The sequence below is a fragment of the Fistularia commersonii genome, chromosome 16 (genome assembly GCF_037954325.1).
Source record: "Fistularia commersonii isolate RoL2024-O1a breed Wild chromosome 16, RoL_Fcom_v1.0, whole genome shotgun sequence".
NCBI lineage: Eukaryota > Metazoa > Chordata > Actinopteri > Syngnathiformes > Fistulariidae > Fistularia > Fistularia commersonii.
In genome coordinates this window covers 5,735,749-5,763,410 of record NC_141299.1, presented here as the reverse complement: position 1 = coordinate 5,763,410, position 27,662 = coordinate 5,735,749, and the positions used below count along the sequence as shown (strand labels likewise).

The 27,662-nt window shown below is 41.1% G+C and overlaps 1 protein-coding gene across 2 annotated transcripts; it reads left to right on the top strand.

Annotated features, from left to right (window-relative positions):
* Nucleotides 1-21: 21 nt before the first annotated feature.
* On the top strand, nucleotides 22-27,662 carry plpp3 (phospholipid phosphatase 3). 2 transcript variants are annotated; one of them, XM_086161386.1, is made up of 7 exons: nucleotides 22-566; nucleotides 13,107-13,264; nucleotides 15,565-15,657; nucleotides 15,750-15,937; nucleotides 16,025-16,082; nucleotides 19,500-19,676; nucleotides 25,432-27,662. In XM_086161386.1, the coding sequence occupies exons 1-7, from the start codon at nucleotides 428-430 to the stop codon at nucleotides 25,558-25,560; spliced, it is 942 nt and encodes a 313-aa protein (XP_086017512.1). In that variant the 5' UTR covers nucleotides 22-427; the 3' UTR covers nucleotides 25,561-27,662. The 2 variants fall into 2 exon arrangements, with proteins under 2 accessions (XP_086017512.1, XP_086017513.1); XM_086161387.1 differs by lacking the exon at nucleotides 13,107-13,264 and adding an exon at nucleotides 12,568-12,722 and having other exon boundaries at nucleotides 50-566.

Below are 27,662 nucleotides of genomic sequence, written 5' to 3'. Positions count from 1 at the left end.
GGAAGAGGGAAGAGCCGGGGGAATTCGAGGAGATCAAGGAAGGAGGAGGAGGCGGAGGAGGAGGGGGAGGAGGAGAAGAAAGATTGATATAACGAGAGCGCCTGTCTGTGCGCGCAGCAATTCCAACCAAGTGTTTGACGCGCGGTTGACAGAGGATCATCCATTTCGAGCGTAGATAACTTTTTTTTCCCCCTTCCCACTAATCAGATAATAATCGGGGGGTTTCTGTCCTTTTTTTCCTTTAAGTAAGTGAAACGGGGGGAAACAGCTTCTACTTTGAACTCTTTTAAGTTCGTTCCCTTCTAAGAGTAGAGTGACATTTCTGTGGGGGGAAAAAGACTCCAGAGGCGCTTGACAGTTTCTTCTCCTGCCTACCGCGTGGCGTGAGGGGGGGAAAGGATCCGGAGTCGAAACGAGGAGTTCTCAAATGCCAAAGTACATGTATGAGAAAGCGATGGCTCAAGAGACACGGAATGGGGGAAACTCCACGTTAAACAACAACAACGGTGTTGACAACAGCAAGAAGAAGCTCCTTGTTGCACTGGACATCTTCTGTCTTCTTCTTGGTAAGATTATTATCAGCTGAAATCGTATCCTAATATTTTGCACCTTCAAAACTGACCTCCTTGCCATAAATACGTTAAACCCATCCGCTCTTTCTAACAGTTGTACTATAAAAGCCTTATCGTTTTAAAAGTATTGCTCTTATCTGCGGCCGTAAGACAGTTTTGTCCGCAACGTCTCCTTATCGCACTGCGCCAACAGTTCACCTCACGCCCGGTACGCGCGTCCTGCGTGGGAGCTTCGCGCTTTTCCTCGACATCACAATAAGTTAGCTCGTAAGAACAATCTGAGTGTCTCTGTATTGACGATTTTCTCCCCAAGGTGCGTTATAAATCTTCCTTGATAGATTTTGAACAAAGTGTTGTCATTATGCATTGAACTGACTGTGCCAAGTTCTGTGGAGCATCCCTTGCATCGTTGGCTCCATGCTTCCTGCCAACATGTCCCGGAGGCATAAATGTTTTAGGTGTTCGGACCTGCCCTTATATTGCCCTTTAAATAGTCACACCCCTCCTCCTGTGCCCCCCTAACCTCGCTCATCTGACCCCCAAGGATACTGAGGTGCCATTCCAGTCAGAGCTGTCCAAAGAAATACAAGATGACTGAAGTTGAAGCTAAAATGTAAAATATAACTTACGCGCGCGTGTGTGTGTGTGTGTGTGTGTGTGTGTGTGTGTGTGTGTGTGTGTGTGTGTGTGTGTGTTTGTGAGGAAAAATAGCACTACAGCAAAGACTTGTTGATTTTCTGGTGTAACAGGAGGCTTGTCTGGATTTGTGTGTTAGTTTGTGAGTTTCTTAAAGTTGTTATTCTGCAAGTGACCAAACCAGTCACAAATACTGACTTATATTACCTTTGACGGCTTGTTAGTTCGCTTTTTGCACTTTTGTGAGTCATTTACACTTGTTATTCCCCCCTCTCTCTTCTCCTTTCTATCTTTTGGGAAATTATTATGGGAGCCTAGTTGAAGCTCTGTACATTTGTCTAAAAGAGCCTGAATATCCCCAGCCAGCATCCTCAAGTCATTCCAGTTTATTTGTTTTCTCCCAACCTGAGGTCGTAGCTGTCTATTTAGCCCCTTTTCTGCATCTCTGTCCAGGAATATAAGAAGAGTAATTGCTTAAGCATGTGTTGCGGTAGGGGAAAACCTCTTCAATCTTACAAAGATGGAGAAGCTGGACGCTGGGCTGTTAGGGAAGTTGAGGAGCAGGTGGGAGGAAAAACAACAGTGGCTCAAGGAAAACAAAAAAAGCACCAGCAACTGCAACAAAATGTGAGACATTGCCACACAGGAGCACAGTTTCCCAGGCTGGGATGTTACAAATTATGAAAATTATCCTCACAGTCTTCTTGGAAGAACAGATGCGGCTAAAAGGCCAGTGTTCCAGTGAATGTACATTGGTTTACTTAGAAAGAACTTCAGAAAGACATGTCATTCCATCTGCATTCATATAAATGCAGATGAGTTTTGAGTGCATGTGAATCAAATTTGCTGCATAAATCAATTTCCTTCACTGTTAAACGCTCTATAGCAGGGTTATCTCTGCCTGGAAAGGAGGGAACACACACACAGAGGTACGCTCATGCATCTAAACACATAGGTACACTCGGACACAAATGGTCACACGCACTGTCTTTTGTCATGTTAAACACAATCTGGCTGGCCTCTGATGATTGGTTGGCCCACTTTACTGGTTTGGGGGCAGTCTATGTTGGGAGGGGGCGCAAGCGGGTGAAAGGAAGAGGGGTTATTGGAGTGAGGGAGAAACAGAGGGGGTTATCAAGGGGTTCTCAACAAGGAATGTGGGTGTGTAGAAGGCTCAGTAGAATGCATGATCTTGAATAGCTTTGTTCTGTGTGTGTGTGTGTGTGTGTGTGTGTGCATTCGTATGTTTAACATATGCCTAGTTAATGCACAAATATCTCATTACCTTTAATAAGTTCTTATTTGCCAGTTGGTGCCACATTCACTGCACCACATGCACACACTTGACAACGGTCATCGCTGGGACACTTTTCAATATAACATCTATGTATTTTACATTTATATACCCTCAGGCACAGCAGAAGAACACCTGATACCATCTGAAATCACAGTCCTGCACGCGCACACCAACACACGTGTCCATACTAAAACGGGTCCCTTCTCATTGTTGCTTCAAGTAATCAAGGCTAATGATGCATAAATACAGTGGGATCAGGAAAAGCGCACACACAATCCAAAAGTATTCCTCCAGTCAAACCACAGTAACATTATGATTTTAAGAAGCTTAGATCAAGCATCCAAGTGCTGATTTTGCTTTGGCACAAGTTCCCTTCTTATGGGTTTATCCATCAACATTATAAGGAGCACATACGTTCATCATGTGCTGTAATTGCAGAAATTAAGCAACAGGCTGCTTAAATGGGTTTTCTTTTTTTGGTTGCACTTATAAACTACGTTCAGTATAGACAGGGCGATCTGATGAGACCTGCATGTGTGTGGTGTGTGCGTGCATGTATGTGTATAGTGGTGCTCAGGAAAGGGTGGGAAAGGTAGTGTCGGTCGGAGGTAGGTGGGGTTGAGAAATCCTGTTCCTTTTTTTGTGCCTCACTGGCCATTTCCACCCCCACCCCCCATCGCTACACCTACTAGCTCTCTTTTCATTTGAGCCGGTCATTACATCTTTTCATTCAACAAAAAGAAAAATATCTAGGAACAATATAAACTATATATAAGCTAGTTAAGATCCTGAAATATTCTGATTTCAGAGGATTAGTTTTTTTTTTGCTTTTTGCTTAGTGACAACTAACTTGCCAACTAACCTGTTCTCACTGGCTTACATCCAAAACTGATAATCTTGATCTAAGTTCACAGTCAGGGCCTCCAGACCATAATGACAATGGATAGACCTGACTGGGAATAGAAGTATTCACTACTACTTGCTTATAATTACATTGAGAGACACAACATCAAAAACAAAACCTAATAAAAATACCAACAATAATCATAATATCATTCAGTTCAAATAACTGCAGAATGGTTGTCAGTTCAAGATTCATTGAACGATTCTGCAAGTCTGGCCTGATAACTGAGTGGTGCTGCCACTAGAGGGATAACTGACGTTTCTCATCAGTCTGTTTTTCGATTTGGCATTTAAGATCCATGTTCAGGTGGAAAATAGACTCATATAGCACGATTGCTCACAGCACTTGCTGTAACATTTCATTCACTAATTTGGTGCCATTGGGTTGATATCTGGCATTAAATCAACACGCACAAAAAATATGTCACTTCAATCTTTTGAGGTTCAAATGTCATTAGATGCCGTCATATTAAATCTGAGCCTATAGAAAGTTGTTTTGATTGCATAACAACATGTTTGTGTTTGTATTATGTGGCTTTCGGAGGTTGCCTGTAGTGAGTTGTGGCATTTGTTGATACTTGGCTTCGGGACAAGGCGAGGTTAGGCCTCTTTTGGAAGGTGAGTAACATTGTGATATTTAGGAATTGTGGCCACAGGGCTACTTACCCACTAACACTGCATGTTATGTATGTCACAATGCATTTTTGTGTAGATATATATTTTGGTATCATGAAGGAGAGCAGTGTTGGTTTTGTGGCCAGACTGGAGTGTATGTGTGGCATTATATCTCATCACTGTGACATTGAGATGGTTTCTGCTGGTTCACGAGAAATGACAAACCCCCGGGGTTTGTGTCTGCACAGGGCTGCTATTAGAGGTGTGCGGGTGTGAGCATGTGCATAAAGTCCCATGGGCTTCATGATGGAGAAGAAGCTGTCATTAGATGGACTTTGTGGCCTGAAGGGTGAAGCAGTCTGTGTATGTGTATACTTATGACTGCAATGTTTATGTGTAAGGCATCTGTGGCTTGGTGTGTGTCTGTGTGCGTGTATGTGCGTGGTGTGTGGTATGCCTTGTGATGCCCTTGGGCAAGCTGAAGGCATCATGTCGACTGATTTGACTGTGTCTTTTATGCTGGAAAAAGAAACCAGTCCCCCACATTTTCAAGATACATACTAATAAAACATTAGTAACTGGCAAAAAAAGAAGCCGTTGTTACACATTAATTTATTTTTACAGCTAAAGATTTTAAAAGCCTGTTTATATTCCATTCTATCCTCTTGATCATATCCCTTTTAGGTAAACATTTTAAACACCGCTTGCTTAGGTTCACCGAGATTACTGGAAAGCACCTTGCCATTAACTTTTGTTAACAGTAATTTTTTCTGTGTATTTAAGCATAAGTGTATGTTTTTCATGTGTGTTGTAAATGCATATTTTGCAGATTCAGTGTGTTGGCACCAAACTCATCCATAAACATTTGATTGGCCCATAGAAAACAAGAACTTGGCGTGATTTTTCTCTTCCCCCCCCCTTTCTTTAGAGTACCTTTATCCCTTGGTGTTACATTTGTGTAAATTGGGATATTTTTTGAAATATATATCTTTATATACATATTGGACCCAGCCTTTATATTTTCCAAAATCACTGTAATGTAAATGAGAGCAGAGCCAGTAGATTATATGATAGTACAGCGTGAAAGCTCAGCAGTTACAGCACACTCTCTGGGCCTCTTCCCTCCTGTTACGCAGGTCTTTCTGTCTGTCACTTTCTCTTACTATATTGCCCCGCTACAATCGTCTGTATTTGTGTGGGTGCACATGCTGTGCATCCAAAGATGTGGGGCTGGGGGTTTTCACTGTTTTGCCGAGAACAATACCTCTTTTGATGCATCTCAGTGCTCTTTGTTTCATTAACGAGGGCCAATAGGCCAGTGGCAGACAGAAGGAGTTTGAGATGGAGGGAGGGGAAAAAAGTGAATGAGACAGAGAAGAGCGACTCAGCGCTGAAGGCTGTTTGATTATCTGTCAATAGTTTATGGCTGTTGTTGCCTTTAGCTGTATTGTTAGTGGGATTGTAGGTTGTAGTGCTTATCTTCTCAGCTGTTGCCAGTGCTATGCGGTAATCGGCTCTGCATCTTTACTGCAGTGGGTCTTATCTGTGCTGCAGTCACTGAGCCCTATCCTGTTTACAAAGAAGAGGCTGGGCCAAAGGAGACCCCTACACTGTTCGACGCTGTGCAGATGATTCACACTGTGGCCCCAGTTTAACGCCCATTGTCTGCAGATAAACGCGGTCTCTAATGTGCACAGAGGTGAGGAGGATGTTAAGTAGCAAAGGAGTGCAAGTAGTTCAAGGGAGGAATTTTGTGACAGAGGTTGCTGAGCATAATCCAGACACAGGTGTCAGGTTTCAAAGCAACCAGGCTTTTGTCCCAAGAGGTAATAATGCCATTATGGTATCCAGAGAGGAACACCCAACCAGCCAGCGACCCAGTCAACCCGTCAAATAGTCTTCCCCTGGCCCCAAGGCGCTGCTCAGATTTCCCCTTCATCAGCTGAGAAATGATCCTCCTCTTTCAGCTGACAGGGTGTCCTTGGATTAGAAGTATTCCAATCACTAACTTTTTTGTAAAGCATTACGTATTTACATTACATTATTTTCCTGCCACCTCCACTTGCTAATATAGATCAGATTTGACTCCACACTGTATCATTATGTAGAGTCTTAACATATTTCAAGCCAAGAGCAATATGGCAAAAACAGCCATAGCTACTCTTTGAGAGGCTGCCCTTGCAGGTGCCTGCTGGTAAAAGACCCCTAGAGAATGTCCCAACAGATGCCTGTGTAAAAGGCATTTATTGCTGTGAATAAAATCCCACTGAGTAAGCACATGCTTCTGCGAGCGGCCCCCCGGTGGCTGCCGCATTCAAACAGCGGGGGGAAAAAGGAGAGGGATTCACTCTGTACACCACTCTGCTGACGTAAGCCACTCCTATGTGTGTGTGTTTGTGTATTTGAAAATTTAGTAAATGTGTGGAGCACATCAGCAGCTTGTGGAAACAAAGAACACACATCTACAGTTAAACATCTGTATCATACAGTTTCCTCAATGGGGTAATAATCATAAGTATTATATGAATATTTGATTCCTGGGTGACATTGCTCTGAACTCAGTTTGTTTGTTTGGAAATGTAAATCAGTTTTAAAACCCTTTTTAGTCCAGAACCAAAAAGTGTCATGACAAAGACTTTGCTGATGTCACCATAGATGCGATATTCCACACTGACAACCACACACTTGCATGCAGACATAATTGGTGGAGTCTCATTGACATTTTTGCCCTACTCATGTATATTGCAGTAAAATCTTTGAGAAGTCTCACTTTTGGCCCTTGACCCTAGAGTTTGTTCCAGGGTACGACAATAGCCTGAGACAACCTGTGCTCTCCGTTCCCAAACTTTTGGAGTGCCACACATACCTCTTCTCACAGGTTCAATTACCTAAAATAAAGTCAAGTGTGTGGGATTACAGCCCTGTGCATGTATGTAACATCCGAAGCATCTTGACAACAGATCATAATGATGAGCCCAAGTTGTTATTACATCAAATCTTTAACCTGTTTTCAACAGTTTTTCCAAAATTGCAAAATATCTTCTAATAAACACTCACAAATCAACATGATGAAAATGATGTCTGTCCCCTCTGAGCTTTATCAGTCGGTGGCCTTCTCTAAAAACAATGTCCATCAACTAGATCATGGCACAGGGCTACTAATTCTTCTTTAACTGCCTTTTTTTAAATCAAAAACACACAATCAGCATATATGATCTCACAATCCAGCACCGCCCGAACTCCCCAAAAAGATCACACAGTTACGCATCACATTTTCTCTTAATCTGTACCCTGTTGAGGGTTTTCATCTCAACATATGGACAAGAGAGACCTTCCTTGAATAGGTAAGTGATGGCAAGCAGTATTTACTACCTGTATATTTTGAAATATACTGGCAATCCATTCATAATTTTCCTTAGGGAAATAGGCCACTTCAGCGTGTCTTCTAGCAACAGAGGTTATCTTGCAGGCGTTACACAGACATAGGACTTTAGTTCATAGAAGTATGCAAAGATCAAATCTATGATTTTCAGGAGAACCTGTGCATACATTTGGCAAGTAAGTCAGGTATTAGTTAAAGTCAAGTTGCTGTTAAACTAATCAACCACTTATGCAAAGTTTGACAAAGTTTCATAGAAACAGGGGCCAGAAATGTTTGGCTTTCATGCTTACATCCAGCAACATTAGTTAGATATTGATTGATTGATTGATGACCAATAATCTTAGTGCAAATTAAATTATATAGAAAATATACACATTAAGGTTTTCTGTTCTTTTTTGTCTCTCACCGGTTCCCTTCAGCGGTCAGCAGACCAAATCATCTGCCACTATCCCACCCTATGCACTGCATTGTCATCTCTCACACCAACTTATTTCATATCCTCTTTCACTACATCCACAAATCTCCTCTTTGGGATTCCTACAGGCCTCTGCTTTGTAGATCCAATCACAGCATCCTTCCACCCAGATATTCAGTCTCTCATCTTTACAGTCTGGCTTCTGACTTAAACTCCAAAGCATCTAATATGTGTTCTATTAAACCATAAACAGTGAGTGAAAGCAGTGATTCCCTGAAACCTAATTTGAATGTTGGTTAGCAATGACAACAATCCGGGAATAAAATTTTTCTTAATTTTCTGTCTGCTATATGAAGTCAAGCAACCAATGAGTTTGAATTTTCTCTTAACGATTCGTTGAACCGCCCACTCTTTCTGTTCTGGTCTCTCTCAGAACAAGTCACGTTCAGATTAGGAGACAGGAGGAGGAAATCCTCCATTAGAACAGACTACAATGCTTCTTCCTCTGCCCCGTTCCGCCTTCCATTCACCTCTCACACTTGTTGCTGACACTTCAGTGCGTTTAGTATAATCATGATATCAACTAACTTCTGCCCTTGAAAGCCATGAAAGCCCATTAAAATATGAATAGCATCCCAGAGTGGTAAGAATCAGGAGAGCAAGACATTGGGAAACTCTTCACTTTTATATCCTCAGAGACGCAGGTGTTGCTCCTCTGGGAAATGGGTACCATGTCATGGGGAATTAACCTTTTGAGCTTTAGCTGCCATAAGAATAGCTATTGTTTCCTGTTCTGGCAAGAACATTCGGTCTTAACATGAGAGACTGAGAGACAATGAGAAAATCGTGTTGATCCTAACGCTGCAAGGCAGATGAATTTTGAGCTTAGAAATAAAATAATCAGCTAAAATTTACTGACATCCAAATGCGATCAGTTTTCTTTTACAATGCATAAAAACTACTTCTTTATGTGCCGGGGGAAAAAAATAGGATCAATCCCTCTGAGAGGTCTGTTAATGTGACCTCTCACTCGCTTTACCAAATTTAACTCTCAAGCCAATCAAACAGGCGCTAGCTGGATAATCTCTCACACGCAAAATGCACTACAGCTTCAAATACCAACTTGAGGAACACAAATAACTTGTAAACACACATATACAAAAACAAATATGCACACTGACCATGTGATTGGATTTCTGACTGAAAATAATCGCAACAGACACACACACACACACACACACACACACACACACACACACACACACACACACACACACACGCTCACTCACAGCCCATGAAATACCACCTCTCTCGCTCTCTTTATACACACACACACACACACACACACACACACAGACACACACACACACACACACACACACACACACACACACACACACACATATATATATATATATATATACATGTATAATACATTTTATTTAAGATGCCTTATGTTTGAAAGAGTGAATGATTTTTGCTCAGTTAAGATGTTTCATAAACAAATTGGCATTTCCATCAAAACAAAATGCAAGGCAAAATGGTGTGAAAAGGTTAAACAAACTGTGACTTTTATATCATTTAACATTCCATTTGTTTGGTGTCGGTGTCGTAAGAGCTTGTAAAATACGTTTTTAATTTACTGTTGCACTATGGGAAGTGCCAAAACCAGCCCACCCATTTCTATTTCTTTTTTTCTTTTGTTTCTATATTTCTCCATTTGTTACTCCCTCATCTCTGTTCCTCTCTCCCCAGGTCAGCGGGCCCTGCAAAGGCCACCCGCTCTTTATCCCATTGACTTAAATGAGGTAATTTTTCTTCCTCTTGCTATTTACGGATGAGGCTCAGACGGGCCATAGGAGTGGTCTTAAGATTGCATTCTAGTTTGGTCTAATAGGTTCCTGGACATTTTTTGGGATGAGGAGAATGCCTTCATACTGGGCAGCTTTCAGGAAGATGGTAAAGTGTGCAGTACAAAACACTGGCATCTTGAGTCTGTGCAGCCGAGAGGGAAAGGCAGCATGTGAACAGAGAGGCTTTTATTAATTCTCAATAGATAGTGTGGAGGCACTCAAAAGCTTGCTTTTACTCCCCTTTTTGAGTCATTTAGCTGGTTGACACCCAACTTTCCCATGGTGTTCTCAGATCAGTTTGGCCTTTAAGCGTTTGTTTGCATATGAGTTTCGAATTGTGTGTAGGATTGTGTTTTGCTTCTCTGTTAAGCCCGTAAACTCCTTTCACTTCTCCTCATTAGCATATGAATCCCCCCACCCCTGCACAAGTAGGCCAGAATGACGAAAAGGAGACCAAGGAGAAGTTGGAAAAGCAGACAGGGAAAGTTTCATTTTATGATAGAGTATTTCCCAGCCTAGTGTTTACCTAACAGAATTCAGTTGGTACACCACCTCAGCAAATTGGTGTTTTCACTGTGTTAAAAGTATTAAATTGTTGGCAAGTTCTTTTGGAATTCCACTAAAGGATTACATGAGCAGAAACACAAGTCTGAAGGAAAACCAGTTTGTCTCGTATCGTGCTGACTGTCCTGCCCAATATTGCCCCGTAATTCTGTGGGAACAAGCTCTCCAAAGGGTCACACCGACTGTTGTACGTACAGTGTGGTTCCTGGACATCGCTAAAGCCAGGCCATGCCCTATGTTGGCCCACCAGCAGACTGTCGAGCCCTGGCTGGGTGCCCTGTTTGTGCAGGTGCCGCCAATCCGCTGCCCTCTGCCAACCACTGCAAAGACAGACAGGGAGGAGAAAAGGTGGACCATTTCTATACAGCAATGTGTCAAAACAACAGAAAAATGGCTTAAATCTCCTGACATAGCTTCAGCGGCTTTACGTTGTTTTTGAAGTATCATTTTGTTCAGGTGAAGGTATGAAGAATGAGTGCCATAACAATTCTCAAGATTGAGCTTCAAAGTCTGGCATATTGACTTTGGAAATAGCTTACTTCCACAGGACCCTTAGATCTTATCGCATAGATTTCCCTTGCTGATGAAGTTTTACAAATATGATGCAAATGTGAACGTTAACTTTTACCTTTTTAAACACTTAAAGGTTTACCAACCAGTGCGGGCTAGACCTCCAAATTTTTGTCTTACTTTCTTTGAAACATGTTTTTTTTTCCTATTATCTTTAAAAACAGATAGACCGTATAACTTTATGCACAAAGGGCAAGATAAAGGAGAACAAATCTTACCAATGTCAGTGCAGAAAAGACTTAAAAATGTCCCCGGTTAGTAAGATAAAAGATTCAAAATGTTCTTTCAAGTAAGCATTAGCTAACACATACAAGCACAATGCACATGTTCACAAGAGTGGTTACTAATGCTGCTTCAGAGCAGTCCTGTAATACAATTTCCCATTCTCATTTGAGGGGGACAGCAGCTGTGGTTGTAAGCATCATCACAAACATTCATGAGTATATTATTGACGTCAGCCAAATGTCAAAACTCCCCGTGATGTCAGCTCCCCGCACTAACCATACACAGAAAATATATGTGTAGTCTGATATTGAATGTATATGTTGGTGTGTCTGAGTGGGTCTTCAGGAGGCCTTCGTGTCTTTTACCAGTTCTATTTATGAGCCATTACAACCATATGTAGACATGCCAAATATGTTCTCATCCAAAAAAATGTTCCAGGGTTGGGAGGGCTTGGTTTTGTTTTCCCTCATATTCACACATTTTAAAATCCCTAAAGGGAAATTTCGTAGTCACAGCCAAAGTTTGCACGTCTTTATGTTGGAGATAACTCATTTTCTCTGTCACATTATAGTGTGTGTGTGTGTGTGTGTGAGTGTGTGTGTGTGTGTGTGTGTGTGTGTGTGTGTACATGTGCGTGCGTGCATGTTTGTGTGTGTGTGTTGCCCTCATGACATTTTGCAAGTGCTGATTCAGCAAAATCTTGATCATCTCTTGGTTAAAAAGCTAGGGGTAATGTGTGAAGTGAGGTTAGATTAAGGTTTGGTTTAGATGTGAAAAAGTCATGGTTGTGGTTATGGATATGATTATGGTTTGGGATGAGAAGATAAATCATGCAAAGTCATAAAAAAGTCCATGTACAGGCATTTGTCCAGTTGTAATTGAAACAAGGCAATTTTAGAATGCACAACACCATCCCCTTAATGTGTGTGTGTGTGTGTGTGTTATGTGTGTTTGTGTGTGTGTGTGTGTGTGTATGCATATTTTTACATACAAATATACACATATTTATAGAAATATATATATATGTATTTCAATGTACATTATTCCAATATACCCATTATATATATAGAGGGGGGCGGTTACTTTGTCAAATCAGGTATTTCAACATTGCCTGTCTGGAATGGCACCCTCTACCCATTAGTTCATCTTCCTAAATTGTGTATTGACATCGTTGTTTTTTTATTGTTTCCAATAATGGACCCCCAAACTTGTTCAGCTCTCTTTTGCTGGTGTCATACCGTCAACAGGAGCAGCAGGAGAAGGTTTGCTGAGTAAACTGTTTGGGAAGCGTGATCTATCACACATCTGTTAAGTTTCTTGAATTTAAATGCCATTTAAGGGTGATTTTTTTTTCAGATTACAGGTAAGTAATGTCTTTGTGATGAAGATTATGATTCTACAACAGTTGGTGTACCTGTGAGCAATCTTTATGTGCTGTATTTGTGTGTGTGTGTGTGTGTGTGTGTATGTGTGCTTGTGTGCGTGTGCGTCTGTGTTTGTGGGTGCATGTGTGGTTATGCTGTGTGCATATGCAGCTATGCTGCCCAGCCTCGCGCTGCACTGTGCCTCAGTTCGCCCGTACCAGAGGGGTGTTTACTGCAGTGACTCCAGCCTGAACTATCCCTACAAGAACAGCACCATCCCCTCCTCACTGCTCACAACTGTTGGAATGACACTGCCCCTGGTGTCTGTAAGTGACCCCCCCCCCCCCCCCAAAAAAAAAAACTAGGAAAACTAACGGTGGAAACAGGGAGTGCTGCAGATTCATTAGCATGGCTTTGAAACAGTGACAGTATTATTTGAAATTCAGCTGAGTTTGAAAACGGTGATACAATGTTTCTCTTAATTCTTACCTGGTGATCGAATTTACTGTGTACCACATCTGAGAATCTGTCACCAATTTGGACATACAAGCCATCGTGAAGCCACCTACTTCTGCTGTCAATCCCTTGATCCTTGAGGACAGTGGTCCTTGTGCCACCCTTGTTTTCTCCTGTTTGTGTCTGTGAGACTTACCTGGTGCTTTCTATTTTCTCTCCTCTGTCCTTTCTTTCTCCCTCTATGTCTTTTGTAGCAAGCTTGCCTTTCCTGATCATTGAGACTAGCACCATAAAGCCGTACCAGCGCGGGTTTTACTGTTTGGACGAGTCCATCCGCTACCCCCAAAAAGAGGGAGACACCATTAGCGATGCCATGCTTTGTGGTGTTGGCATTCTTATTGCCATCATCTCTGTAAGTCAATCTCTACATCTCCCACTGTTATTCTGCTTTTACTCAAATTTAAAGTCACTCCTTTTCACTTTCAGCAGCACAATAACTCAAGGGCCTAGTCTCTACTAATGTAGTCCCTCAAATATTATAAGCACATATACATTAATAGAGTTTTTTATCTAATATATTTCTTGAAATACTCTAGTCCTTCCTTTGCTTTACATGTTTTTCCCCCCTTTCATTTCTTCGATGTTTTCATCACACTGACATCTCATTTTAACCTTAAGTAATCGAAATTATTTGCAATTACATTATTTTAGGGAAAAAAACTGTGTTCCTGTATATATTAATGATGCACACATCAAAGATTGAACACATTTAATGAGTTTGTTGTACATTATCATGCCTCCAACCTATATCCCTTTGCTCTGACTCCCCGTCCCCTGTACCCTGTATATTACAAGGGGTGAATTTGTTACTGTTTTCTTCCATACTTGAAGTGCCTCACTGATAGCCAGAGCAACCTTTCCAGGTTCTCCAAAGGTGATAGATCTAGGATGGCAGCTCACAGAGGAGGTCATGGTTAGTGGAAACATTCTATAATGACATGCAGTAGAGTAAGTGTGCATCAATTAGTGCCATGTGGTCAGGCAAGATGATCTGCACAGCCCCTAGACTCTGTGGCACGGCTTCCCCATAAGTTCCCAGCCAGAGATGTCGCCTTACCTAAGTCTTCCTACCCTCCATTTAGCAGGCACTAGGCACACACACACACACACACACACACACACACACACACACACACACACACGCACACACGCACATACACATACTGTACCAGCTCAGCGCCTCTTGAACCAAGAGACTGCGCTTGTGATAGTCTCTCTCTTGTGTGTTCATGTGTGAGCAAGACTGCCGTGCCTCATCCAGCTGTCTTCCATTAGTGGTGTCTACTGCCATACCAACACCATTCCTTTAACACGCAGTTCGGCACCCTCATTTATGCAGGCACACACATATACTATGCGCTGTGCTACTTGGTAGAAGATTCTAGTTCAGCCCGTTGTTTATCTTGACTGCATGGGGAATCCCAACAGTGCAGTTCAGACATATCCATGTATTTTCTACTGTGAGAAAATGTGTCAGTAATAGTGGCACAGAGCTTCAGACTGACGTTGCAAATAAAACCTATTAGAGCGCTACAGACCTTTGTATGTATACAGGCAGTCAGATACATAATAATAAGTGGATTGAATGGTAATGTTAATACAAACAAACTTCTTTGGTCTGTATTAGCCTCCTGTGGTTCTAATCTTCAGCTGTAATCAGAACAGCTTTTAGACAATAGCACAAACACACCAATACAGCACAAGGTTTATTTGTTCTGGCTGTGAGCTGTCTGGCTGACCACCCAATAGCCATGATAGGTGTGTTTATCGAGCCTAACTATAAACATACACAGTCAAGCACACTTGCGCTCACAGCCGTACCTTTACAAAAGTAGAACAGCATTAATTTGATACGATTTCTGGGAAACACAGGGATTATAGACATCATTCACATTAGGAGTTTTAAGCCCATTCACTTTTTGCTGGCTTAAAGATGGGCAGGTTCATGTTTTCATTGCAGACTATGTGAAAAGGAAGTCAAGAATGAGGCCTTGTGTGGAAAAAGGAAGGAAAGTGAGCTGTGGTTACTTTTGGAGAGCAGCTGGTTCCCCTGTCAGGCACCGCAGGTGGTACAGATATGATTGACACGGACTTACCTCAATGTCTGACTGGACTTAAGCCCCCTCCCATGTAGTTTAGGTCCCTCCACGTGGCCTATCACTATTTAAAACAACCTGCCTGGAATACCACAGGAGTCAGGGTCAGTCCCCTCCATTTACCCCTTCAGCATACCCATACAAAATCCTTAAAAAATCAAAGTCATACCATTCATTATTCAGATTTCAACATAGACAAGTTTAAGCTGTCATATTTCCTTTTAACACTATTTTCGCTATTCATTATTCCTCACATTCCAAATTGAAGGCCCCATCATTATCCATGCAAACTGCCTGAGGGAAGGGCAGGCCATGCTAATTCTTTGTGTGTCGATGTGTTAATCTTGATAATTCATCATCTTTTCACTGTCTTTTCATATCATCACTGTCCCTTCTTTTGACATCTTGCTATTAAATCTTTCTCGCATGATCTAAGCTCAAAAATGACTGCATAGTTGCTTTTTTTTTTTTTTTTTCTGAACCCCTCAATGGGGAGAATTGTACCCCCTATTTCAACTGTGTTCTGTTTATCTCAAACATTAATTTTCCCTGTTAGATTGTGATTGGAGAATGCTACAGGATCCATCAGCTACACGAAGGCACTAAATCTTTTGTAGGCAATCCATACGTGGCAGCCCTTTACAAACAGGTGGGCTTTTTTTTTTAAGGTTCTCACACACAAACAGCAGAAATCTTTAATGAATATTGTTGCTAATCTTTAATGTTTGTTTGATCTTGCAGATGGGTGTGTTTATCTTCGGGTGTGCCATAAGCCAGTCATTCACAGACATCGCCAAGGTGTCAGTGGGTCGCATGAGACCCCACTTCTTAGACGTATGTAAGCCAAATTTTTCCGACATCAACTGTTCCCTTGGATACATCACTGAATACTCCTGCAATGGAAAAGACAGTGATGTACAAGAGGCCAGGTTTGTGTGAAACAAAAACATCTAATGGAAATGGATTTCTTATTGTAAATCTCAAAATCTGACACTGGATCATTTTTCTCTCAACAGGAAATCTTTTTTCTCAGGGCACGCCTCTTTTTCAATGTATGCCATGCTCTACCTGGCAGTAAGTAGCTATTCAAATCTATTGCACACTGATCGCACATACTGATGTACATGTAGGAACAACTCATGCCGAGAGATAGAAACAATACTGATTGTCCACAGAATGCACAAAGACCTCCGGGAAGGAGGGTTGGTCATTAAGTGGGGAATCTCTTTCCCTAAAAAAACCCCATCCTCCTCCTTCTCTCTGTCTCCTCACCCTGTTTGTGAGAAGTTTTATTCATTCTTTTCTCCTCAGAGAGACAGATGGATACACTCCACCTGTTTTCTTCTAAGCAGCTGTGTGTGCTCTTCCTCCTCTTCCCCTTGTCTCTTCCTCTCAATCCACCTGTTGCGACTGTTTGGTGGCGCTCAGGACCCTTGTGGCACCATTGCTACATTTTAACTCCCTAATCCGCTCCTTCCCGCCCTCATTTGTTTACACAGTTCAAGTTTGTACCTCTCTTTGTACGTCTTGCATCAGGGAATGAGGAGTAGATAAGATTTTGGGACTGATAGAAAGTCGGTTTTGCTTTTCAGGGTGTGTTGACATGTAGAATACATTATAATTCATTCTGAAGTAGTAACAGTTTCATGCAGATATTTCCCAACACCTGTGTGAACTTACTAAGACCACAGCAGTATGGAGTGAATGCAAATCGGGTAAAACGCAATAAAACACCAGGGATCTGTTGCATCCGGACCACACAGTGGCACGCTAGTCAGCGTCTTAACTGGGAAAAGTACAGGACCAGAGCCAGAAGAGGCTGGTACAAACAGCCAAAACAGAAAGAAGGGAATGCAAAGAGAATGGGAGGGACACTTTAATTGTGATGTTTTGGAATTCATCACCACTCTAAAAATTGCAGAGGTCACAGTTATGGAATTTTTGTTGTTGCTTTTTTGTTCTGCCAGTTATAAATGTTACAACACTTTTCATGTGACATCACAATGTCACTTACTTGAAGGAACCTTAGAGTAGTATTTTTGGACAACGACTCCCCCCTTTTTGAGGAAATATTTTACCTCATATTGTTTTGATAAGATAAGATAGTCTTCTATCTTCTACGAAAGTGTGAACAGTGCGAGGACATTAAAGATATATAACATATACAATCAGATGTAGAGATTATTTTGTGATTTCTTATACCTTAACTTGTAGAATATTATTTGACATTTAATGTCTGTGGTGCATGAGTCATATTGAGAGTTGGTTCCCTTCCTGACGCTCACCAGACTCATTTATGGACTTTGTAAATGACTGTTTCCTCCCATTTCTTTGAGTCCCCTTCTCATCTTGGGGCGCCTTGGTGCAGGAGGTGGAGCAGTCGTCTGGCGCTGGTCGACAGCAGCCTACTGCTCATTGTTCAGCCATGATGGGTTAGTTGAAGAGGACGAATATCCCCATGGGGATTAATAAAGGATAAATTATTATTATTAGCATCTGCTAACCGTCACTCTTGTTTGAAAGGGTCTTAATAACCTGCACTTCATGTTTGACTGTTCCATCTGTGGTTGGTTTGCGGTGAGACGTAGCTTTCAGATCACATGGGGTAGAAAATGTCACAGCACACTGCGAAAATGAGTGCATGTGAGTGTCTTACCCAGATCATTTAATGTACACATTTTGAGATTTGTACTATCTAGAGGCTAAACACCATAATATTTCTGTGGTGTTTTCTTCTTATAGTTCCTCCTAATAACATGGCGGAGATTTAAATATCATGTGTGTTTGGGATATAGCTGGTGGTAACCACTGCTTTGGCTTTGTCTCACAGCATGGTGTGAGCCTGAGGAGTGGAAGGAAGGGGGTCTGGCACATAAATTGAGCCTTCTCTCTCATTCATTCTCATTTTGTTGTGCTCTTTTTTTTTATTTTTTCATTTAACACCAACTATGAATCACAGCAAGTGAAACAAGGGATGAAGAGTTTACCAGAATGAGCTTGGATTCTTTTCAAGAAACCACCAGACTCTGTGTCACTCTCGTTTCCCTCCATCATTGGACATCCACAAGCATTCCTTCTGTTGTTGGGTTTTATAGTCCTTTTTTTTCCTAGATCAGATGTTTGAGACATGTAACACGTTTCAGAGAAGGACTCAAAGGAGGGTCAAAGGGCAGATGCCTGTGTCACTGCTTAAGCAGGTTTTTAAACAGACAAAACATTTTGAGATTTTAGAGGTCATTGGACCTTATCTGTTGACCCACAGATTATACGGATATTTGGTCTTACCCTTCTCACGCTTGTCAAACTGGCAAATTTGATTGTCAGGTCACTGTAACTTTGTTTTGACTAAAACCCATCAAACTGAGTTTCTCAAGTTTTTTTTTTAGATAAAGTTGCATTTGTGGTTTCTGAATGTTAGACAAGAGAACTTAGTAGTTTTCCCCTCGCTACCTGCAAACCTCTGCAGGGGACGTTTGTAGTTTAAACATTCCTGCAAGGGAGTAGAGAGCAAGCACAGAAGGAATGGGAGGGATCCTTTCCTCTTTTTCCACAGGGAGAAGAACAATGATAAAGTGTCAGAGAAATTGCCAAAGAGCTTTATGTACACATCTACACAGTGGACTTGGGTATCAGTGAGGAGCTAATCTGTTGATCTGCTGTAAGCCCAACTGATTGTAAGACATCAGTTTGGAAGTTTGGACTGGCTAAACTTGGCTGAGGCTTGCCCTCTGTCTCTCTCTCTCAAGCTCTTTGGGTATAAGAGACAGGAATTGAAGGTCTGTGAATGATGTAGAAACATAGGCTGTCTGGAGAACAGGGTAAAATGGTATGCATGTATTTGCACTTGTTTTGAATGACTTAAAGTGACCTTGGGTTCAGTTGTTCCTGTTTTGGCTCTCAACCTCCATAATGACCTAGAATGGTCTTTGGCGTCAAGTACTGCACGGGCTGCATCTGCTCTGACATATATAGACAGTAAAGAGGTAATCTCAGCAAAGTGTTGAAATGTGAATGGTAGGTGTGTGTGTGTGTGTGTGTGTGTGTGTGTGTGTGTGTGTGTGTTTTGTGGCTATACTGTTTTTACAGCTGGAATGTAGAACCATGAATCCTTCATGTCCAGGTCCCCAGCATTCATGTGTGTGTCTCGAGGAAGAGTGTTTGTGTTTCTCTGCAAGTCTGGTCACCATGCCTGCTTTAATTTAGTCAGATATATTAAGAACAGACACCAACTCTCACACACATATTGCAGGTGCAGGGTTAAAAATTTGCAATCAAAAGATGAAATGTATACTTTTATAAAATCTCAAGGTGAGAGTAAGAATGATATGCATTTTACACTTTTTGTCAACTGTCAATGAGATTAGTGTTAATCTTAGCATTCACATGCAAACACTGCCTCTTTCAAACATACACACATTTACGTCCAGAAACATGATTCAGAACTGTGACTATAATTATTGTTGTCCTTCTGTCCTCTTCTCTTTTCCCCAGTTTTATCTCCAGTCCCGATTCACATGGCGCGGTGCCCGTCTCCTCCGCCCGCTGCTCCAGTTCACTCTGTTGATGATGGCGTTCTACACCGGCCTATCACGTGTCTCTGATCATAAGCATCATCCTACTGATGTTCTGGCAGGTTTTGTGCAGGGAGCCCTGGTGGCCTACTGCATAGTGAGTATGCACACGTCTGCAGACACACACAACATCACAATATTCTAAAAAAGTGTTGGTTTTCATTCTGTGCCTTTGTTTTAAGGCCAAGTATCACAGGGGAAGTAGCACAGTATAAGTGATCTAAATGTACAAGTGTTACTACTTTGTTGTACAACCACCTAAATTCCTGTAAACTTTCTCCCAGTCCTTCCAGGCTTATTTCATTATTATTTACATGGTAAAAGGGTATTTTCAATCTTCGGTTACCTGGCTGAAAAAATAACGTAACAGCCTCTCTAAAGCACTTGAGCTTTCCACACATACGAACTGATGAATGAAATGCGACATTACTTTAGAACATATATTTTTCTAAAATCCCATATTTAAATCTTAATCTTAGTATAACGGAATGTACAATTTCACCCAAATTGCAACTTGTATGAAGATATAAATTATATATAGTAACATAATACAGACATCGGAGGAGAGCTACATTTTTGCAACTTGAACCATTTATGGATCCGACCACCAGGAATTGAACAAGTAAAACAACCTTCAGATAATGTTCCCTCTTCATTACTCTTTATGCATTTCTTTTTTTGTGAAAAAGTGAAATAGTCTAGCTGAGTGGGAAGAATCTAACTCCCTTTAATGAACAACACATTGCCTGGAGCCGGGCCCTAATAGAGTGTGTGTTTTTAGTGTTTTCATGTCAGTGTGAATCTATTCTCCACAAACATCTTCACCACTTTGGTGGAATACTGTAAGACCAGTTGGCAGATAATTTTCACAACTGTCATCAAATTGTGCTAGGTGTAGCCAAGGAAACTTGAATACCGGGACAGACAAAAATAGGGGGACTGTAAAACAAGACACAGGATAAGCCTTTGAAACAGGAATGAAGCAGTTAACTAGTTTGGGTTTTTATTTGGCACCTCTGGTTCTATCAGCACAGTGGGCCCCTGCTAAACACTGCTGCCTGTGGAAAAGTTTGGAAACACACACACACACACACACACACACACACACACACACACACACACACACACACACACACATAAAAGGCAGCACTTACACAATCCTAATTATTAACTTGGAAGGGATTCAATTCACTAAATGTTGTGAGGCCTCAGCAGTGGCGTCTAGGCAGACTGTGGCACAATTAAAATATAGACAAGCACACATACACACAAGGGAAGCATTGAGTTTTAAAATGCAGAGAGACATATGAGACAGAAATCAGTGAGTGAAAAAAACATTGTGTCACATAAAGTCAGTGCACAAATGCGATTTTAGAATCATTAGCAACTTCCAAACATGGCCGCTTTGCAAATCCAGCAGGAGATTGAAAGCAGGGAGGTGACAGGCTCAGAACACACACTACTCCAATTTGATTCAAGTATTCCACAATCCGCCCACATGCAACGAGACAGTGGTACATATACACACTGTTCATATCCCGATGTGAACACACCACTCGTACATGTATACTGACACACACATACACATGGGTAAACCCCTGCTGATCAAGGCAATGAGGTTAGCTTAACAATCCTCGACGCCTTCAGATTTGCTCGGCCAAAGTAGAAAGACACATCTGTGAATACTTTAGAGCTGCTGTTTCAGCCTCTAAATGAGCAGCTGACCAGAAAAGACCCAACAGGAGATGAGCAGAGGCAGTAAAGAAAGCTGTAAATCACCAATCCTGCAAGCAGAGATTAGCAGAGATTCAAAGGATGAACATTAGCTTTTTGAACCTAAGAAATAATAGATTTAAAAACACATGATAAAAAGGTCAGAATTTAGTCTGACTATGCTGAAATCTCAGAGTATTTAATATTACTTTCTTTGTGTGTTCTTTAGATGTAATAAGATACCATGTTTACATACCACATATATTTATATATATCGTTGTAGGTCACTGGCACAGCTCAGACATAATGGTGAATGATTTCTGACAAACCTTTCTATTTAAATTTTTATAATAGGGCCCTGGTCGTCGAATTGTTAGTAGTTTCATGATCGGGAGAGTTTATATGTTTAAACTTTCTTGTGAGGTTATTTTTGTGAGGCAGAAAAACCAAGTCCCCAATGCCCAAGCCTTGTAGGCATTTGGTCAGTTAATTAGAGGATGTGCACATGCACAACAAGTTCTTGAGCAAACGATTAAGTGCACACTGGATAAAGCAGATAGTATACTTATCAGTCCCACACTTCATTTTGTGACTTCTGTGTTATGGCCTCGTGGGAATGAGATTGTGACAGTGAAAATTACATTTCTAGTCTGCACGTCTTTTGGCTTTTACTCTTCTTTTATCTTTTCAAGCCAATGTTGATTTCAGTAAGTCAAGTGTATAAGACTGCAGCTTTGTTGGAGGTACCCCATTTTCGTTCCTCACATTTCATTATAAATGGAGTGTAAGCTAAACACCAAGCTGTGATTCACAAAAGTTGCAAGAAGCAACAAAATGCCACTGGAAGTGGTCGGTATATTCAACCTAAAGCTACCAGATATTTTGACCTACTTTTAAACACTTGTCATAATAAAGGTCAAGTTGACTAAATTCAGCAGGAAACAGCTGTCACAGAGAAAAGTAGGGAAATGTTTTTCAAAGCTCATTATCACAATGGAGTGGAGCTAGTTCAGGTATTAAAGGAGAGGGCAACAACACAATGAAAGAATCTGAATTTAAAAACACTCGATACACCATTTTTAAAATTTATGACCAAGAGGTTTTTCGGTAAATTTTAAGTCCACTTGTCCTGTCAAAGGTAGATTTGAAAAGTTTTCATTTTCACAGAAATATGAAAATATATACGAATGATCTCAATCAGACTGATCGCATGATTGACTGCTAATATATGCTGTGCTGTTATTTTGTGGGCAACTTGAAAGTGGTATGTGGTATGATCTCTTCCTGTATGACTAAGTTTTACATGGCAGCTGGGACATTTAGATGACAGATGAGGACACACACACACACGCACACACACACACACACACGCACACAGACACACACGCATAAAGATTTTTTTCCCCACCAAATCGCTGAGTCTGCATCACTCAACACAATAGATCTGAGACCTGTATTTGAATGTCTGGCGATGCCTATGTGTTTGTGTGTGTGCTTGTGCACAGTGCGTGTGTGATTTTGCATTTGAATTAAGCACGCAAAGTAGTGATGTTGAAATACATTTTCCATCTTAACTCAGGGCTTTTATGATGGTTGATGATTCATCAACACACTGTGTACGGACAGAATGTTTCATACAATGGCTCAATTAATTCTCACACCGTTTGAAGCATTTCCTAAATTACATTATTTTATGCGTTGTTATTATTGCTGCAGAGGAAACACTAAATGTATTATACATAAAGGGCTTTTTAAAGCACAAATGAAACTGCAACTATCCATGAGTGATGTCTTAAGGTGACCAGTGGATCATAATCAGGGACAAAGCCTCACAAAAATGAACATATTTTTCTATTAGGGACAAATATTATGTTGGCCTTCACAGTAAAATATCTACAAAAGCAGTGGGATTTAGTCCTTACAATACAATATGATTATGATACTCTGCCTACAATAACAATATAACCCTGATGATCAGTTAATTTATCAATATTCATACATCATGTTACTGCCACAAAAAATAAAAAAAATGGGATAAACAGCAAACACTGTTAGAAGAATTACACGAATAATTATCATAATGACATTGTGGAAATGGGTTTTCATCAACAACTGTTTACACAACACAATCTGAGTAACTAATATTGTGGCGAGCTGGGGTTTAGCAAAGTAACAATTGGAGTCAAGGATAATTTGGTTTCAATTTTAGTGTCAACAAACAGGAGAAACCCAAGGGGAGGGGCTTTCTCAGGGCTACGGTTAGACCCCTATTACGACATTTAACGGTACAGTTTAGTGTCACACGTCAAACACAACATTGTACAGTTATTCAACAATGGAGCTCTCTAACACAGAACCACAAGAAGCTCCCAACAGTCATCACCACTCGCAAAGGATTCTGGGGTCCGGCTGGCCAGCCTCCCCACAACACGTTACAATATTTCACCTAATATTCAAATAATATTAAAATTAGTTGTAAAGAGCTAGGAGAGTGACGTTCAAGCTTCAAAACAGAACCTTCAAATTAACTGATGTCACCACAGTTTATGGTTTCCCTTATGAGAGCAGCATACATTTTCCTAAATTAAATTCCCAAGTATTTCTCCACTGAGTTATCCACGTGCTTTTTTTTTCCCCCAAGAAGTTCTGGCCTTGTACCCAGTAAGCTCATTTTAATAGTGAAAAATGGCAACTTCTACCTCCTAATCTTCCTGGCTAGAGACTCTGTTTGCCTTGATTGGCAGTGCGGAAGGAAAAGCTGTTTTGGCTGCCACTTGCATGTGCTTATTGCTGTGTGTGTGTGTGTGTGTGTGTGTGTGTGTGTGTGTGTGTGTGTGTGTGTGTGTGTGTGTGTGTGTGTGTATGTGTCATGCGTTTGCGTATGCATTCGTGATAGTTTGTAACTAAAAAACCACCATTAGTCATGAGTGACCCTGGACCTCTGTAAGTAGAAACGGTAATCCACTGCTACAGTGGACACTACTTTCCACTGTCCTACTTCCTGTCCACCCCTGCCTGTTTTCCTGTTCAACACATGATGTCATCAGTATGCCTATGTTTTTGTCTTCCCCCAACATTTGACATTAAGGCCAGACAGTTGACCTCAAGCTCTCATGGCTGACTAAGAAGAGAGATGTTCAGCTCTGTTGATAAAGGAATCATTCATAAGTGATTAGCTGGGGTTGACTAAATATGAATGTCATATTTTAGGGTGAGCTATGCGTGGATCACTTCTCCTGACGGATGACTCAATGTTACAAACTAGGGAGTGTGCAATATATTGTACGCAGAGGGCCGATGGGGAGTTTCTCATCATGGTAAAGTGATGTAATGCTGCTATTAATTTTCTAACTGGCTCACTGCTCCCCTGCAGATAAAATACCATTGTGTGCGTAATCGTGGCCGTGCTCAGACCTGTCATGTTTCACCCAGACTGTTCCTAAATCTGGTACAAAAGTTCAGATCACGTCCGGTTAGGAAAAAGATATCTTTGATCTGATTTCACTTAAATTTTCCTCCCTCACAGTATTTAATTTTTACCATTTCACACAATGCCAGTGGTTTGTTTGAAGGACAAATTATAAACTCTCCTGTTGCTTGTCAAAGAATCATTTTTGAGACATCTCTTCTCTGCCCGTATCCTGTCACGATTCCAAGTCACAATGGTTTTACAACAGAGCCTCAAAACAACACTGCTGCAAATGGCAAATTTCTCTTTCTGTTCTCTAAAGGGGCTCTGTTGTTACAGCCTTATGAGTGTATCCAGCCACCAGGTAACTGATAGAGTCAATATGCTACTTAAACCAGCGGCTGCATTTTTTAATCCAGTTCCAATAGTGGATATCCATGACACATGGTTTGCGGTCATGGCTTGGAATATAGTAGAAATCTAAAGTGTGCATTGGGAAGTCTATGATGATAGGCATCAATTGGTAGCAACCAAATGTTTGCAACCCAAACTGAGGCACAACTAATAAAATGTATGTGGCTTTTGCCATAAAGCTAAAGAATTTAGCCGGTTTTACTTGTGCCTTTGGAACGTCCATTTGCTGAAGTTGTCTGGAAAAGCAAATATCCAATTTTGATTCTGATTGTGATACCTGATTTCCTGACCTTGCTCTTTTTTGTGTGCCTACCAGGCGTTCTATGTGTCCGACCTTTTCAAGCCGAGAGCGAAGCCGGCCACGCCACCACCTTCTCCGATCAAAAAAGAGCTGCTCCCTTCATCCGATATCATTGAGAGGAACAATCACCACAACATGGTGTGAGGGGAGCCACACTTCCCCCGTGACTGAGCAGCCAATCACAGTGCTGTTTACCTCCCATCGGACACTTAGAATGTAGCGACGAGAGACTGTAGCTGCTTCATAAACAGCATCCACCTCCCTTTTGCAGTGCCATTTAAGGCACTTTGTGGACAAGGGTGTCATGTTTGAGATTTTCACAGCAGAGACCATGCTCACTATCCAGACGTATTATTTGCTATTCATTACCTACTAATCGACATTGACCCCAGTGGTATGAGCACAAACAGGAAAGAATTGGAAGCTAATAGAAAGACAAAACAAAAGCTATGGAGATGATAGGCAGAGCTATGGGTGTGGATATTTGATGAAAGTGTCAGCAAATAAAGAAAAACATTTCTGAAGGAAAATAAATGAAGAAAAGAAAAGAAAAATGAAGCCAAGGCAAATCCTCCAGCTTAGGGAGAGGAGGATTTCCAGTGATGCTTGCTCTCTGAACTCTGTGGCCTTGGAGCACCATAGGACAACAACTTCCTTTGCTACAGGAAGGATATTACAACAGTAGGTAGGAATATAGAAGTATTGACAGAATAGAAAACTCTAACTTAAAGCACTGTTTTTTTAAGTCCATTGTCCATTATCACCACTTGCTACCCGATGGGTCCAACTGAAAACTTGATGATGCACACACAAGACAAATATTTACCCAAAAAGTGACCAACATGTTAAACTACAGGACTTTCACCAGACACTGCAAACAGTAAAAACATCATTGCAGGAATCTTTAGTTGACTTTCAATCTTTTGTGCAATTGACTAGACTTCAGAGCTCTATAAATTTAAACATTGTGATAATACTGCACACCTCTGTCGCAGAACGGCACATCAAGGTTTTTGTGTTGGACTCTCAGTGTGGCCTAAACCCGGGAAGTTGCATTTTTTGGGGTTAGATGTAGTATAGTGGGGAGGGGGTTCTATAGGGGAGAGACGGATCTCACAACCTCCTGGCACCTGTGTAAGAGGCGTGGCTGTGCCATGTCATTCCCTAGTGATGGGGCCATCTGTTTAGCTTCCTTAACAGGAAGGGGATGGGCGTGCTGCGTGAAGGGGTGCGGTCTGCCGCCATAGTAAGAGGATGACGATCTACAGCTAAGCTGGCACATTATTTTGGGATGATTTGGGCTCTTTCTGCTGGCAGGGAGGGGCTCTAACCCACCCAATCACTCATAGGAAGTGGATGTTTGTCTCTCAGTGTGTGTATGTGTGTATGTATGTGTGTGTGTGTGTGTGTGCGTGTGTGTGTCCTGGGCACTCTTGTTCTTGTGAGGGTACACTTGTGCTTCTCGATCTTGTTTTTGTGAATATGTGTGTATAACTGCTATGCCCTGTGAAAAAAGATCACGTCCTGATAAAGTCTATGTCAAATGAAGTCCTGTGTGTGTGTGTGTGTGTGTGTGTGTGTGTGTGTGTGTGTGCATGTACACGTGTTAGTGTCATATAGTAAGAAAGCAGGTGAATGTTATAAAAACTGTGGATCTAATATTTTTATTCTCTGCTAAGATGCATTGATAACCTTGTGTGTTTATGTTTATCACATGTCATGTCTAATCACTAGTCATTGTACAGCACCAGATACAAGGGCCCTTTTTTACAGTCTATACAATCTTTTAATTTACAGGCATCCTTCTCCGACAACAAACTCCGCCATGTTGCACATTCTTTTTCATCGTATAGTCCGTCCTATCAATGGCCGAAGCCGTTTTCACTCTTTTTATAAGTATATAATGTATAGATCACTAAAATTAACTTTGTAAGATATTGTTTTTTAACGTGTTTAGATATATCCACTATGATTACAGACCTGTGTTCTCTACCAAATGCTGCTTAAAAAGCATCAATTGACAGATTTTGTATCTAGATAACTAAAATATTTTAGATTGTAATAGTTTGTAATATGAATAAAAAAAAATACACCCACAACTGTATTAAATCTCAATATTAGTATTTTTGTATCGTCTTATTTTTTGTACAAAAGAAATAGTAGCAATGCTGTTTTTTTTCTGCTATATGTACCTAGCTCTAATAAATGTGCTTTTAAATAAAAAAAAAGCTCATATCAACATGCAA

Bases quoted from the DNA above. Each gene is read 5' to 3' on its own strand.
- plpp3 (XM_086161386.1), top strand. From the start codon at position 428: ATGCCAAAGTACATGTATGAGAAAGCGATGGCTCAAGAGACACGGAAT. The intron at 567-13,106 runs GTAAGATTATTA...TGTCTTTTGTAG, and splicing joins CATCTTCTGTCTTCTTCTTG to CAAGCTTGCCTTTCCTGATC. The intron at 19,677-25,431 runs GTGAGTATGCAC...TGTGCCTACCAG, and splicing joins CCCTGGTGGCCTACTGCATA to GCGTTCTATGTGTCCGACCT.